At 34.2% G+C, this 17,349-nt stretch overlaps 1 protein-coding gene across 1 annotated transcript in view; it reads left to right on the top strand.

The window, feature by feature from the left end:
• Nucleotides 1-17,349, top strand: part of LOC149802467 (uncharacterized) — a 512,180-nt gene that overhangs the window by 165,258 nt on the left and 329,573 nt on the right. The window contains exons 40-45 of the mRNA XM_089951513.1: nt 4,195-4,383; nt 6,247-6,378; nt 8,401-8,586; nt 9,666-9,806; nt 12,048-12,239; nt 14,682-14,816. Of these exons, the coding sequence (XP_089807639.1) occupies nt 4,195-4,383; nt 6,247-6,378; nt 8,401-8,586; nt 9,666-9,806; nt 12,048-12,239; nt 14,682-14,816 (975 nt within the window). The remainder of the gene's footprint in view (nt 1-4,194; nt 4,384-6,246; nt 6,379-8,400; nt 8,587-9,665; nt 9,807-12,047; nt 12,240-14,681; nt 14,817-17,349) is intronic.

Genomic DNA, 17,349 nt, shown 5'->3' with positions numbered 1-17,349 from the left:
TACACACAACACACAGTTGAATTACAACACACATTTGAATTATGCACAAAACAGCAGTTGAATTATATTGCAGCTGTATTATATACAAAACACACATTACAAACAGTTGAATTACATGCAACACACATTTGAGTTATGCACAATACAGTTTAATTACACACAGTTGAATTACAGACAGTTAAATTACACACATCACACAGTTGAGTTATACACAGTTGAATTACATATAACCCACAGTTGAAATGCACAGATGAATTACACAAAACAGTTGATTTACACACTGTTCAGTTAACACAGATGAATTACACAAAACAGTTCATTTACACACAGTTCAGTTAACACAGATGAATTTCACAAAACAGTTCATTTACACACAGTTCAGTTAACAGTTGAATTACACAAAACAGTTCATTTACACACAGTTCAGTTAACACAGATGAATTACACAAAAGTTAATTTACACACAGTTCAGTTAACACAGATGAATTACACAAAACAGTTCATTTACACACAGTTCAGTTAACACAGATGAATTGCACAAAACAGTTCATTTACACACAGTTCAGTTAACACAGTTGAAGTACACAAAACAGTTCATTTACACAGTTCAGTTAACACAGATGAATTACACAAAACAGTTCATTTACACACAGTTCAGTTAACACAGTTGAAGTACACAAAACAGTTCATTTACACAGTTCAGTTAACACAGATGAATTACACAAAACAGTTGATTTACACACAGTTCAGTTAACACAGATGAATTACACAAAACAGTTCATTTACACACAGTTCAGTTAACACAGATGAATTACACAAAACAGTTCATTTACACACAGTTCAGTTAACACAGATGAATTACACAAAACAGTTCATTTACACACAGTTCAGTTAACACAGATGAATTACACAAAACAGTTCATTTACACACAGTTCAGTTAACACAGATGAATTACACAAAAAGTTCATTTACACACAGTTCAGTTAACACAGATGAATTACACAAAAAGTTCATTTACACACAGTTCAGTTAACACAGATGAATTACACAAAACAGTTCATTTACACACAGTTCAGTTAACACAGATGAATTACACAAAACAGTTCATTTACACACAGTTCAGTTAACACAGATGAATTACACAAAAAGTTCATTTACACACAGTTCAGTTAACACAGATGAATTACACAAAAAGTTCATTTACACACAGTTCAGTTAACACAGATGAATTACACAAAACAGTTCATTTACACACAGTTCAGTTAACACAGATGAATTACACAAAACAGTTCATTTTTACACAGTTCAGTTAACACTTGTTGCTTCAAGCAATAGGTTTATTATTTATTGGTTTCAGAAGGATTTAAATTTTACCAGGAAAGTTTTCCATCTGTAATTTATTAATATACATGTTTGTGTTTATCTCAGCTTTATGAAGATAATTCATTCAGATGTACCATGACTATGCACTTGTATCATTGCTGCATTCAGATGTACCATGACTATGCAATTGTATCATTGCTGCATTTGCTGTACATAAGATTCTACATCATTAAATAATTCTTTTTTTCACTCTCATTAATTCTTGTACTTAAATAGTTCTATTTGTTAAAATCCTCAATGAACTCAGAGAACATAAACTGATTGAAGGCTGGGAGTGCAGAAGACTTACAGAGTGCATTTGCACTAAAGCAAGACAAAATGGTTTACAATTTGTTAAATTAGGTAAAAATAAAACAAGTAAATGTAAAACATCAGAGCTGAGGATTGTTAATTGATAGAATGTATCAATAAGAAATTGGGGGTGGGGGCATTCTGCATCAGATGTGACTCATTTTATATGGGGGAGTATCTTTAATTATGGTTCATAGCAACCACAAAACCCACCCTGATATGCAGCCCACAAATAATTGTGAAACCTGAGAATACAAAACCCACCCTGATATGTACCCCACAAATGATTGTGAAACCTGATAATACAAATCACTCTCTTCACTTTGACTTAACACACAAAGCAAAATATCTTTGTAATAATTATGTAACATTAAATTTTGTTTGTTGGGGTTTTTGTTGTTGTTTTGCCGTTTTTCTCTATCAGAATACTCTGATTATTAAAATTGTTTAGAACCATAAAACCTCTTACTTGATACTACATAATATGTACTATTCCAAAATCTAAAATTGGAACATCTTGCCATATTAGAATCATGTTATGTTTTATATGAAATGTTTGAATGGATATTCAGGAAATCTCTGTTGGAATGGATGTGTGGAAAATCTTTGTTAGAATGGATATGTGGGAAATCTTTGTTAGAATGGATGTGTGGGATATCTTTGTTAGAATGGATGTGTGGGATATCTTTGTTAGAATGGATGTGTTGGATATCTTTGTTAGAATGGATATGTGGGATATCTTTGTTAGAATGGATGTGTGGGATATCTTTGTCAAAATGGATATGTGGGATATCTTTGTTAGAATGAATATGTGGGATATCTTTGTTAGAATGGATGTGTGAGATATCTTTGTTAGAATGGATGTGTGGGATATCTTTGTTAGAATAGGATGGATGTGTTGGATATCTTTGTTAGAATGGATGTGTGGGATATCTTTGTTAGAATGGATATGTGGGATATCTTTGTTAGAATGGATGTGTGGGATATCTTTGTTAGAATGGATATGTGGGATATCTTTGTTAGAATGGATGTGTGGGATATCTTTGTTAGAATGGATGTGTGGGATATCTTTGTTAGAATAGAATATGTGGGATATCTTTGTTAGAATGGATGTGTGGGATATCTTTGTTAGAATGGATATGTGGGATATCTTTGTTAGAATGAATATGTGGGATATCTTTGTTAGAATGGATGTGTGAGATATCTTTGTTAGAATGGATGTGTGGGATATCTTGTTAGAATAGGATATGTGGGATGTCTTTGTTAGAATGGATGTGTGGGATATCTTTGTTAGAATGGATATGTGGGATATCTTTGTTAGAATGGATATGTGGGATATCTTTGTTAGAATGGATATGTGGGATATCTTTGTTAGAATGGATATGTGGGATATCTTTGTTAGAATGGATGTGTGGGATATCTTTGTTAGAATGGATGTGTGGGATATCTTTGTTAGAATGGATATGTGGGATATCTTTGTTAGAATGGATGTGTGGGATATCTTTGTTAGAATGGATGTGTAGGATATCTTTGTTAGAATGGATGTGTTGGATATCTTTGTTAGAATGGATGTGTGAGATATCTTTGTTAGAATGGATATGTGGGATATCTTTGTTAGAATGGATGTGTGAGATATCTTTGTTAGAATGGATGTGTGGGATATCTTTGTTAGAATAGGATGGATGTGTTGGATATCTTTGTTAGAATGGATGTGTGGGATATCTTTGTTAGAATGGATATGTGGGATATCTTTGTTAGAATGGATGTGTGGGATATCTTTGTTAGAATAGATATGTGGGATATCTTTGTTAGAATGGATGTGTGGGATATCTTTGTTAGAATGGATCTGTGGGATATCTTTGTTAGAATAGAATATGTGGGATATCTTTGTTAGAATGGATGTGTGGGATATCTATGTTAGAATGTTTATGTGGGATATCTTTGTTAGAATGAATATGTGGGATATCTTTGTTAGAATGGATGTGTGAGATATCTTTGTTAGAATGGATGTGTGGGATATCTTGTTAGAATAGGATATGTGGGATGTCTTTGTTAGAATGGATGTGTGGGATATCTTTGTTAGAATGGATATGTGGGATATCTTTGTTAGAATGGATATGTGGGATATCTTTGTTAGAATGGATATGTGGGATATCTTTGTTAGAATGGATGTGTGGGATATCTTTGTTAGAATGGATGTGTGGGATATCTTTGTTAGAATGGATATGTGGGATATCTTTGTTAGAATGGATGTGTGGGATATCTTTGTTAGAATGGATGTGTAGGATATCTTTGTTAGAATGGATGTGTTGGATATCTTTGTTAGAATGGATGTGTGAGATATCTTTGTTAGAATGGATATGTGGGATATCTTTGTTAGAATGGATGTGTGGGATATCTTTGTTAGAATGAATATGTGGGATATCTTTGTTAGAATGGAATATGCAGGAAATCTTTAGGTATCTAACATTTAATTATTAAGCATAATTTTGCATTTCAATTTATTTTCCTTTTTCAAGCTGACATTTGTAGCCATAGACGATGGATTCCCACGCCTGACAGGTCGACCAGCAAATTTGACCATTAATGTTATACGGAATAAAAATCCTCCAGTCTTCATTAATGAGCCCTATATTGTAGAAGTGAGCCGAAACTTAGTCAGAAATATTGAGGTGTATGTTGTCTCGGCTACAGATGCTGATTTACAGGTAAACCATTCTCAGAAACATATTGTTTGTGTATTTCTACCTGCCTAAAATGGTGAGAGGTATTAATTTTGTGTTGTCTAGACATCTATCATCTCGTTGTCAATCACACTTTCTTGTAAGCAAAACAGCTAAAAAACAATTGAACCAAAGCAGACATAAATTTGAAATGTAGGGCCCAAGACCCAACTAGATATCAGTGAATTTGACCTTATTTTCGATTGCTTTAGACATTTATAAGTACTTTTAAGAAACATAACTTGGGTTAGATAATAACATTTGGCATGCATATTTGTAAATAATATACAAATGACCTGATTGGATTTCTGACTATTATCGAAAATTTTAGTCTTTTGTGGAATTATGAACTTTTTGGACATTTGACATTTTGACAAAAACCTTGTAAATACAATCCCTTTTTAATATACTTTCTTGGATATAAATATTGTTAGTACAATTAATCTATAATTCAACTTGAGGTACCGGTAGATAAATGAAATTTGTTAGGTGTATTTGTACTTGTATTAATAAATCCTGTATGGATTTTCAGATCCTTGAAGCCATTTTTCACTTTGTACATATTTTTTCTCCCCTCAGACCTTTTGGGACAAAAGAACTAAGCAAAAACCATTTTAAGTGGAAAAATAGATATTATCATGCTTTTCTCTTTAAGCATATGTAGATGACTTAATTAGATTATCAGGCCATTATAATGATTTTGAAAAATGTTCTGTATTTGTAAAATTGGATTCTTTTAGTCTGCCACAAATATTTTGTACAAAATTTCAGCCATCAGTTGTCATTTTCTTTTGGATAAACAGATCTTTTTATGTTGCTCAAGAATTTAATTGTTCTGGCACCCTCTTTTGGAAAAACAAAATTCTCTTTTGTCCATGATTTCTGCCTTCTGGAAATGTCTTTTGGGCAAACACAGCGCTTTTCTTGTCCAGAGTTTTAGTCTTCTGACACTCCCTTTTGGACACCTTATCCAAATTTCATAAATGCAAATCTTTTTTTTGTCCAGGGTTTGAGCCTTCATTCACCCTCTTATGGAGAAACACAAATAATTTTTTGTTCAGGACTTAATCCTTGTGGTACTGAGCAACTTTTCCAAATCTTTACAATGGCTATACTTTCTATTTGTTACTTCACTGGAACAAGTTGTTTTGACTATGAGAGGAGTGCTGAAATCCAGGCTTTAACAAAACAATTTCACACTCCTAATTAAATTAAATTTTTTCACCTTGCTATAATATTTTGCTTTCTTTAAATGATACAGAATGGCATTAATCAAGGTGGTTGGGAGACTTTGCTTTCAAAACCAAAATCCCTTCTCATTTGTTTGTTTTCTCCCAAAACATTCCATCAATGACATGAAATCCTTTTGAAGAAACTGAAAATTCTACCAATGTGATGAAAGAACAATTAGATGGAGGGGGCAGCATAGTTAAAATCCAAGTGTTGCAAGATATAGTTTTACTTTAGTGTTCCAAGATATAATTTTGCATAACTGTTCCAATATATAATTTTATATTAGTTGTGTCTCATGATGCCTTTTCTCCAGGTTGGTTTCTACAAGTTAACATTACTTTTGTTGTATTTTAAGCAGAATTGGTATCCTGGTTCATTTTCTAGGCATTGAAAACAATCAAAAACTCATTAAAATATTTTGGGCTTGGATTTCTTCAAGTTTTAAAGACTCTTTTGTGGTTTTCTTCAATTAAAAAAGTATTTAAGTCCCCTTATTTCTTATGTTAATATAAATTGGATGCAGGGACTTGAAGAGATTTTGAAGAGAATAAAGGCAAAATTTGCACAGTAATTTGAAGGAATTTTGAATCATGGTCATCTAACATTTCTTCACAGAGTCCCTACAACGTTTTGACCTATTCAATAATTGGAGATGATGCAGCAACAACCTACTTCCAGATTGATAGTGCCAGTGGCAGTATAAGTGTCAAAGAGCCGTTTGTGAATGATGCCGCATCTACATATCATGTGAGTAATTTTGTTATCAGAGCTTTGGAAGTGAAAATGTGTTGGCTTGGAATCATATGTGTCTTTAAATGTTATGTTGACTCCATTTATATTAAGAATAGGTTTTTTTTGTTCATCCAATACATTAATTGATCATGATTCATTAAGAGTATGACTTAACAACACACAAATCCAGCCCTCACAAATGACCACCATCTTACAAATCTAGCCCTCCCAAGCTAAACTTGCAGCTAGGAAAGGTTAAAGTTGTCTGCCCACATAAAAGGGAGTCAGACAGAGTGATCTCCCCCATAGATATAGGGATTGGTACCAAAGACTCATCTGTACTTCAGAATACATATCATATGTTGTATTAACACATTATGTTTCTCTGATATCTAGTATACAAACAAGTTGTCATGATTTAAGATTTTGCCAGGCTTTCAGTGTGGTTAAAAATCAGTTAAGATTATGAAATTTGTGTTTTGAGAGGATTTAGTGTAGTTCGAAAGCTTTTGGCGTGTCTGTATTTAAGTACTGTTAGCTGCCTAGTCACATTGGTATAAAAAGTAATGAAAAGGCATATAAAGCATCCAAAGCTGCCCTGCAGCACTCTTTTTCTGTATCAATGATCCATGTACTGATTTCAGATATTGTATATCACCATGTTCATCATACTTGACAAATTTTAATGAAATGAAAACTCCACAATCTTCAGATCATCAGACCCACTATTGTGCTGATCACATTGATGTTTGCATTTATTTGGAAATCTTTATCCTACATACATACATACACTGCTACTAGATACATACATACATACATACACACACACACACACACATCCATCCATGCATACATACATACATATATATACACACACACATACACACCCATACATACATACATACACATACACACACACATGCATGCATGCATACATACATACATACATACACACACATGCACACATACATACATACATATATACATACATACATACACACACACACATCCATGCATGCATACATACATACATATATACAAACACACACATACACACATGCACACACACACACACACACACACACACACACACACACACACACACACACACACACACACACATACATACATACATACATACATACATACAAATTTTAAAGGATAACACACAGATTAGCCATAGCGAAAACCTTAAGAGTTGTCTTTGGTGTTTGATTTTGACAAGAAATTAGGCTAATGCTACACAGATGTTAGTGGATGACAGCACCTTTCAGGCTTTATAATCACCTAAGAAAAATAATTTGTTGATAAGGTTGTATCCTTTTGCCAGAGGACCGTTAAGTATTTCTCAATTCAGTTCTCAAAATAAGTCCAAGTTAGTCATTGATTAATTCATTGAGTGAACACTTAATTATGTTTTCACAGACTTGCATTGTTGAAGCAGTCAGTTGATCATTTTCAAATTTGAACAGGAGACCAAGTCATGGTTTGTTTAAATGATTACATTGAAACCAATTTAAAATTAAAATTAAAGCATGAATTTCACTTGACAACATTTAATTGATATTTTTTTCTTACAGTATTTTGCCTCCCCTTGGCATTTCTGACAATGTTCACTTTGTTGATACTTCATTGTGACTTAGATCTGAATAAAATAATAATTTTGTTTCATTCCGTGTTAAGTATTGAAAAATTACTTTTAAGAAATTGTACAAAATATATTCTTTCTTCTGAGTTTAGTGAAATAACCACTGTTCTTAACAATAAAACAAGTGATATATTGAGCTTTCATTTATCAATTTTATTGCATTGTTTAATATTAAGCAAGAAAGACCCAATGATTTTGCCATTTTTGTAAGACAAAAAATGGGCTGCCCCCCAAAAAGTGTCTCCACACAAAAGGGTCTCCACACATGCCTGTGCATGATAAGTGGGTTTGTAAGTTATGAGGGCACAATGCAATGATGAAATGTTTATTCTGCTCACAGGTAGTTTCTTATTAAGACCAAAATAAAGTTAGTGTTGATTTTATTTCAGATCCGAGTTTTTGTTCAGGATGGTGGCAGTCCCCGCTTATCAGACACGACCATTGTTACTGTCAATATCAGAAGAAATTTAGATAACCCAAGATTTAACCCAGTGGAATACACAAGAACAATCTTTGAGACACAGGCCTTGGGTGTACCTATCATTCGACTGACTGCAACAGACTCTGATACAACTGTAAGTTGTTTGATATCAGTTGGTTGTCACTACATTTGAGTCACTTTTAAAATGGATTTCATTTGACAGTTATGACAGAATATTTTGTTTTCTCTATTTATTTCACAGTGTTGGCAGATTGTCGTTAGGTTCCCCTTTTATTAAGCCCAGGGTACAATGACTATCTCAAAGTGGGACATTTTAGGGGAATGGAACATGACCACAAAATCCAGCTGTGCAATAAAATTGATTAATGCAGATACCAAAGTTTATTGGCAAGATAGAAAAATGTTTATCAACTTGGAATTCACAGGAACAGAATTTTAATGAAATATGTAGATGTTTAAATTTGAATTTCTTGGAAAAAGAAAACAGATTAATACCTCCATTTGTTTTAAAAAATCCAAGTGACATTATTTTTTTTAAAAACTGCAATGTTAGCATCCAGTGCATATTCTATGGAATTCCCATGTAATCTCTTCTAACATCAGATACTAAAATGTTGTGCAAGTGTTCTGAAAAAGATTTACAAGAAGCTACAAAAAATGTGGAACCAAAGTAGTTTTATGAAAGGAAAACCTGTATCCCAAAAGAGATGGAAAGTTTCAGAAAATTGTAACGGCATAAAAATGAAACCATCTGTGTCAGTCAGAAGCATTTCATTCCCCAACTACTTATCAGGAAGATGCTTGCTGAAAATAAAAACTTGAATTTATATTTTTGGGCTTGTATAGATGAATCCTTTTGTTGATTACAGTAATGTAACATTTATGTGCAGGTAGAATCGGTTTACAGCACCTTATTTTGTAACTATTAAAGCATAGACAAAAATCTAAAGAGCATTGAAACAAATTCTGAAATGTTTATGTTGGAATAATTAAAACTTAAAGTTGGGGTAGCTTATAATGATCTGGATAAAATGTCGGGAGAAAATTTAATTTCAATGCCATGAAAGAAATCAACTAGTTATGGTTCTCTTTAACAGCTGTTTTGATTCATTAAAATATAAATGCTGTTTGTGTTTCATGAAATTCATACTTAAATTAAATTTTAAAATATTTATAACTTTGAATTTATTTTCTTAATCTTGATTTTTACAGGCTCCATACAACGTGGTAAACTATGTCTTGGAGGGAGATGCAGCAACACTTGGATACTTTATCCTTGACACAGGGACAGGTGATGTTTCACTCAAGAAGTCTGTCTACAGCACCAACAGCTCAGTAGCCAACCTCTTCAGGGTAATGTGTCCAGATACTATATCATTATGGCTGTATATACAGCCTCTTCAGGGTAATGTGTCCAGATACTATATCATTGTGGCTGTATGTACAGCCTCTTCAGGGTTATGTGTCCAGATACTATATCATTATGGCTGTATGTACAGCCTCTTCAGGGTAATGTGTCCAGATACTATATCATTGTGGCTGTATATACAGCCTCTTCAGGGTAATGTGTCCAGATACTATATCATTATGGCTGTATATACAGCCTCTTCAGGGTAATGTGTCCAGATACTATATCATTATGGCTGTATATACAGCCTCTTCAGGGTAATGTGTCCAGATACTATATCATTGTGGCTGTATATACAACCTCTTCAGGGTAATGTGTCCAGATACTATATCATTGTGGCTGTATATACAGCCTCTTCAGGGTAATGTGTCCAGATACTTTATCATTATGGCTGTATATACAGCCTCTTCAGAGTAATGTGTCCAGATACTATATCATTATGGCTGTATATACAGCCTCTTCAGGGTAATGTGTCCAGATACTTTATCATTATGGCTGTATATACAGCCTCTTCAGAGTAATGTGTCCAGATACTATATCATTATGGCTGTATATACAGCCTCTTCAGGGTAATGTGTCCAGATACTATATCATTATGGCTGTATATACAGCCTCTTCAGGGTAATGTGTCCAGATACTTTATCATTATGGCTGTATATACAGCCTCTTCAGAGTAATGTGTCCAGATACTTTATCATTATGGCTGTATATACAGCCTCTTCAGAGTAATGTGTCCAGATACTTTATCATTATGGCTGTATATACACTCTACTAAACCAAGCCCAACTACAAACAGCATAGACCCAGATCTGCCAGTGCAGTGTGATTGCATATCTGGATCTATGCATTTCATTGGGAGTTATCAGTAAGACAAACAATGTAGACCCTGATATGTCATCACATGATGCAATGGCAGATCAGGGTCTATATCATGTGTTGGATCTGGTACCAACATCAAGAGTTTGCTTTTTCATGATTACAACTTACTACATGTTCCTGGATGAATCTTGATTTACAGATGGGTGGTCTTCCAGAACCACTGCCTTTCAGGTCATATGTTACTATGTGTTACTGGATGAATCATGCCTTTACAGATGGGTGGTCTTCCAGAACCATTGCCTTTACAGACCGGTGGTCTTCCAAAAACATTGATTTTCAGGTCATGTGTTACAGTACTTAGATATTAAGGACTGTTGATGTAGGAACCCTAGAGTGATTTCAAAATTTAAACTATCTTACACGTGAAATGTAATTTCATTTTAAGAGTAAGTTGTAACATTTACACAAACACTAGGCAATTTTAATGCCTTATCTTTATCTTATTCGTGTTTCAATGCAGACCTAAAAAGGGTTAACAGTAATTACAGTTTGTAACATGGAAACAGTTCTGACTAAGATGACTGGTACCTGGATCTATCAAGTATCTTAAAATGTATAGTGACACTCTGTAGCATGGAAACAGTTCTAGATAAGATGACTGGTACCTGGATCTATTATGCATCTGAAACTGCCTAGTGACAGTCTGTAACATGGAAACAGTTCTGACTAAGATGACTGGTACCTGGATCTATTAAGTATCTCAAAATGTATAGTGACACTCTGTAGCATGGAAACAGTTCTAGATAAGATGACTGGTACCTGGATCTATTATGCATCTGAAACTGCCTAGTGACAGTCTGTAACATGGAAACAGTTCTGGCCAAAATGGTACCTGAATCTATTAGGCATCAGATAATGTAATGTGAATATAACATGGAAACTGTCCTGGCCAAGATGACTGGTACCTGAATCTATTAGGCTTCAGAATAATGCTTAGTGCAAATTATCTAAAATGAACCAAACTGTACCCAGATTCTTGTTGACATAAACTTGTTTGTGTTTATTGACATGAACCAGCCTGCATTTATTCATGCTGACATTAACTCATCTGTGTTTATTCACATCCCTTAATAATGCGGCCCATCTGTGCATGATATTAAATGTGTTTTATCAAAGATATACCATATTCTAACTCTAATTGCTCATAGGTCATATGTTTAATTGGTCACAGCTTCAGTCAGTGTCATTATATTTAGAAGATAGTGCAGAAGTTACAATGCCATTTATAACCATCATAGTTTTTTTATAATAGTTTTTTCATAGTTTAGCTTTGTTGTGTTTCTTATGCTCTGATGTACTGTCTATAGTTCCAGGCTTGTGCATTTAACCCTGGATTCCCAGAAAGTTTATCCATCATCCGAGCAAATATAACTGTCATAATTGTACGTAACAATAATGCACCAAGATTCCTGCAGCTTCCATATCAGAGAACCATCAATGAAAACCACAACCCAGGTTCCTCAGTATTCCAGACCACTGCAGTGGATGATGATACAATGGTAATGAAAATTAATTTTTTACCAACAACTGCAAAATTAACATCAGCACAGATCCATGACATTACCACCTACATTCTTTATTGAGGTAATTTACCATTCTTTTAGAAATGTCTCCCATTTGCAATCATTTTTTTGAATGATTATGATTTTTAGTAAAACGAATTCATTAAATTTCAGAAAGTGAAGATTTTGAGGCATACAATTTGGAAAATAAGTTTTTCCTGTAGACACAGGTGTGAAGAAAAGTATTTGAGTATTAGCATGATGGACTAGTACATCAAGCTTTGTTTCTCAGCGTTATAACAGACTATGCATAACAAGAAACCAGTCAAAAAGACTGTTACAGGTGAAAAATGTAGCAATGATGAAGAGAAAAGAATTATGCAGATAATTCTAAAGGAAAACTAATAATATAAGTGTATTATTGGCTATAAATTATGGATTGAGGTTTCTGGAATTGATGTATTGGATAATGGATACACCATCAACTTTCATCATACTTGAATTGTTACTGTCTGTACTGATATGTAGAGATGCAATATGACTGTACGGAAGTTTGTGACTTTTATGAAAATGTTATCCAATATGATTATAGGATTACTGATAAGGTCATGGGCTGGCATCTCTGTAGACAAGTTGTTGTACATGTCGTCTCCGTATACAGGCTGTTGTACATGTCATCTCTGTATACAGCCTGTTGTACATGTCATCTAAGTATGCAGGCTGTTGTACATGTCATCTCTGTATGCAGGCTGTTGTACATGTCATCTCACAGGACACATTACAACAGCTGAACCAATATTGACCAAACTTGGTAGGAGTATTTGCTGGGACATATCTATCGAACTTGGTAGGAGTATTTGCTAAGACATATCTATCAAACTTGGTAGGAGTATTTCCTGGGACATATCTATCGAACTTGGTAGGAGTATTTGCTGGGACATGATCTATCAAACTTGGTAGGAGTATTTGCTGGGACATGATCTATGAAACTTGGTAGGAGTATTTGCTGGAACATATCTATTGAACTTGGTAGGAGTATTTGCTGGGACATGATCTATCAAACTTGGTAGGAGTATTTGCTGGGACATATCTATCAAACTTGGTAAGAGTATTTGCTGGGACATATCTGTCAAACTTGGTAGGAGTATTTGCTGGGACATATCTGTCAAACTTGGTAGGAGTATTTGCTGGGACATGATCTATGAAACTTGGTAGGAGTATTTGCTGGGACATGATCTATGAAACTTGGTAGGAGTATTTGTTGGGATATGATCTAACAAACTTGGTAGGAGTATTTGCTGGGACATGATCTATCAAACTTGGTAGGAGTATTTGTTGGGACATGATCTACCAAACTTGGTAGGAGTATTTGCTGGGACATGATCTATCAAACTTGGTAGGAGTATTTGTTGGGACATATCTATCAAACTTGGTAGGAGTATTTTTGGGACATGATCTACCAAACTTGGTTGGGACATGAGCCACTAAATATTTTGTTGTGGCACTCCTAGCAGTGTTGTTACTTCCTTATTGTCCAGATAGAAAACCTTTTTTGATTTCTTCTCATGAATAGCTAAGCAATACTGATCACCTTAATAGGAATATTTGTTGTGACATGCTTTATCAAACCTGGAAAAGAAGTGGCTCCCCAGGAAATAGTTTGCATCCATAGAGAAACCTACTTTAAACTTCTTTACTGCAACTAATAACCCAATTTTGACAAGACTTGGTAGAAATATTTGGTAAGACATGCTCTATCTACATTTTGTTTTGGTCTTCCATAATAACATTGTGGCGTCTTTAACAACCAGGTGGAAAAAACTAATTTTGATCCTAGTTGGTACGAAAGTTTCTTAGGCATGCACTGTCAAAATTTTGTCTAGGCTGGCTCCCCTAGAAATGCTTTGGCTTCTATAGCAACCATATGTAAAGCTGACATTCTGCTAACTCATGATAAGGGTAGAGCAAATTTTGATCAGAGTTAGTGGTGAGAATGTTTCTTGTAACATGCTCTTGGCAACAGTGTGGCTTTCCTAGCAGGCGTGTAGCTTCTAGCAACCAGATGGAAGACCAGTCTTTGACTTGTTCCCTTTAGTGGCTGAAAGAGTTTTTATCAAAATTACCATAGTTTCTGTTAGGAAAACTATCAAATGACATTTAGCTCCCATCAAGCATAGCTATTGTTAATAATATCATTCAGTAACTTTCTCTCCCTGACTGCCTTGCCATATCAGACCAGATGTGATAGGCCTGAAAAGAACAAATTTCAAATTCATAACCAGATGCTTTTGCTAAAAAAATCCAGAAAAGGATGTAACAGTGTTTGGGTTAATTTTATGTTTTGAAATGGAGTTTTAATTAAGAAAAATATATAATAAAGGTGTCCAACAAGCGTGAAATATTTATTTCCTCTAAAACACTAGCGTTCATTTATTTCAGTCTCCGTTTGGCGATCTGGCTTTCCAATTGATTGGGGATGACAGCGGACCAGGATATTTCTCCATAGCTCAATCTGGTCTGATCACCCTAAATGCTAACACAGATTTGAGACTGGATCCTGACACACAGTATCAGGTACCTACTTCTAAAGCCAGGTTTTTAAATCAGAATGTTGTTCTGAAAATCTTATCTGCAGAAAACATTTCACTAAAATGTATTGTTTGACAATAGTTTGCCACCATATTTTCCAAGGATATGGAAATACATGTACTTGGTTATATAAGACTTACTGTAGTTGTTTTTGGTAACTGCATAGTGTGATACTAAAATGTACACCCAACTGTTTATAGTATGATACCATATGTATGCCTGTACCTATAGTGTGACAGTGTATGCCTGTACATATAGTGTGATACCATATGTATGTCTGTACCTACAGTGTGCCAGTGTATGCCTGTACATATAGTGTGATACCATATGTATGCCTGTACATATAGTGTGATAGTGTATGCCTGTACATATAGTGTGATAGTGTATGCCTGTACATATAGTGATACCATATGTATTCCTGTACATATCGTGTGACAGTGTATGCCTGTACATATAGTATGATACCATATGCATACCTGTACTGATATAGTGTGAAAAAGTATGCCTGTACATATAGCATGTTATTACATGCTTATTTTTTTCTCCCTTAACTTTACATTGTCAATCATACAGTATTTTACAATATTGCACTTACATGCACTTCATATTGCACTCATGTGTGCCCAATAGTGTATTAGGAACTACATTGTAAAAAAATCATGTACACTGATGCTTTACGTTTTGGTTGATTAAATTTGTTTCTGAATGAACTGAAGGCGATGTTTCGTGGACTGCTTGTACATGTAGTATGGTACCATATGTATGCCTGTTCATACAGTATGATACCATATGTATGCCTGTGTGATATACTGTATGTACATCTGATTACATATGTCTATATGATATACTGTATGTACATCTGATTACATATGTCTATATGTAATACTAAATGTACATCTGATTACATATGACTATATGTAATACTGTATGTACATCTGATTACATATGTCTATATGATATACTGTATGTACATCTGATTACATATGTCTATATGATTTTATGTATTGTACCCTGAACCAGCAAAATTTCCCTAACTGCCCACCTCCTACATCCAACATAGATGCTCTAACCGCTGAGGCCACTGGAGTGGTCCCACCCAGACCCAACATATATTGTAGATACTGCATGTATGTATGCCAGAATACACATAATACGATACTATATGCATGCCCCCTACCTTGAGGCAAAAACAAAAATGTAATTCTATGACATGTGTCCTTGTCCTGAGCATGATGTTTGAACCAATATAGTTTGATGTACCTTTAGCCAATTATGTATCATGGTTTGATGTACCTTTAGCCAATTATGTATCATGGTTTGATGTACCTTTAGCCAATTATGTATCCTGTATAGATTGTGTGTCATACATAGCCATGACTCCTACTTCAGGGTCAAGTTCACATCAAGGGAAAATGTAAATCTCTATATTGTATCTTTGTATGGATTACAGGTTTTGTACAAATTTCAATGAACACTAATTATCTATCTTGTATCTTTTTTTGGAGTACAGCTTTTGTACAAACTTCAATGAACACTAATTATCTATCTTGTATCTTTGTTTGGAGTACAGCTTTTGTACAAACTTCAATGAACACTAATTATCTATCTTGTATCTTTTTTTGGAGTACAGCTTTTGTACAAACTTCAGTGAACACTAATCATCTATCTTGTATCTTTTTTTGGAGTACAGCTTTTGTACAAACTTCAATGAACACTAATCATCTATCTTGTATCTTTGTTTGGAGTGCAGGTTTTGTACAAACTTCAATGAACACTAATCATCTATATTGTATGTTTGTGTGGAGTACAGCTTTTGTACAAATTTCAGTGAACACTAATCATCTATCTTATATCTTTGTTTTGTAGTACAGCTTTTGTACAAACTTCAATGAACACCAATCATCTATCTTGTGTCTTTGTTTGGAGTACAGCTTTTGTACAAATTTCAATGAACACTAATCATCTATATTGTATGTTTGTGTGGAGTACAGCTTTTGTACAAGTGAAGATATTTCAATGAACACTAATCATCTATCTTGTGTCTTTGTTTGGAGTACAGCTTTTGTACAGACTTCAATGAACACTAATCATGTATTTTGTCAAGGTCTGGGTTACAGCAAGAGAAAATTTAAATCAGTAGCCTCTATAAAAGTACAGGTATAACTCTTGAACCACTGAAGCTATTTACATGGAATCTTTTCCTGTTAATATATGCTTTGACTTGAAAGTGTCTTGTATATTTGGTCATGCCACCTGACCTCAAAGTCAAATAAAACTCATTAGCCTGGATTTTTTCCCAAGCTGTCACTTTCTAACCATACAGATGTTTTTATGAAATGGGTCAAATAAAACTCATTAGCCTGGATTTTTTCCCAAGCTGTCACTTTCTAACCATACAGATGTTTTTATGAAATGGGTCAAATAAAACTCATTAGCCTGGATTTTTTCCCAAGCTGTCACTTTCTAACCATACAGATGTTTTTATGAAATGGGTCAAATAAAACTCATTAGCCTGGAT

Source organism: Sinohyriopsis cumingii, chromosome 3, assembly GCF_028554795.1.
Source record: "Sinohyriopsis cumingii isolate HCF-2022 chromosome 3, ASM2855479v2, whole genome shotgun sequence".
In the NCBI taxonomy this organism is placed as follows: Eukaryota; Metazoa; Mollusca; class Bivalvia; order Unionida; family Unionidae; genus Sinohyriopsis; species Sinohyriopsis cumingii.
This window is presented reverse-complemented; position numbering and strand designations above follow the sequence as displayed.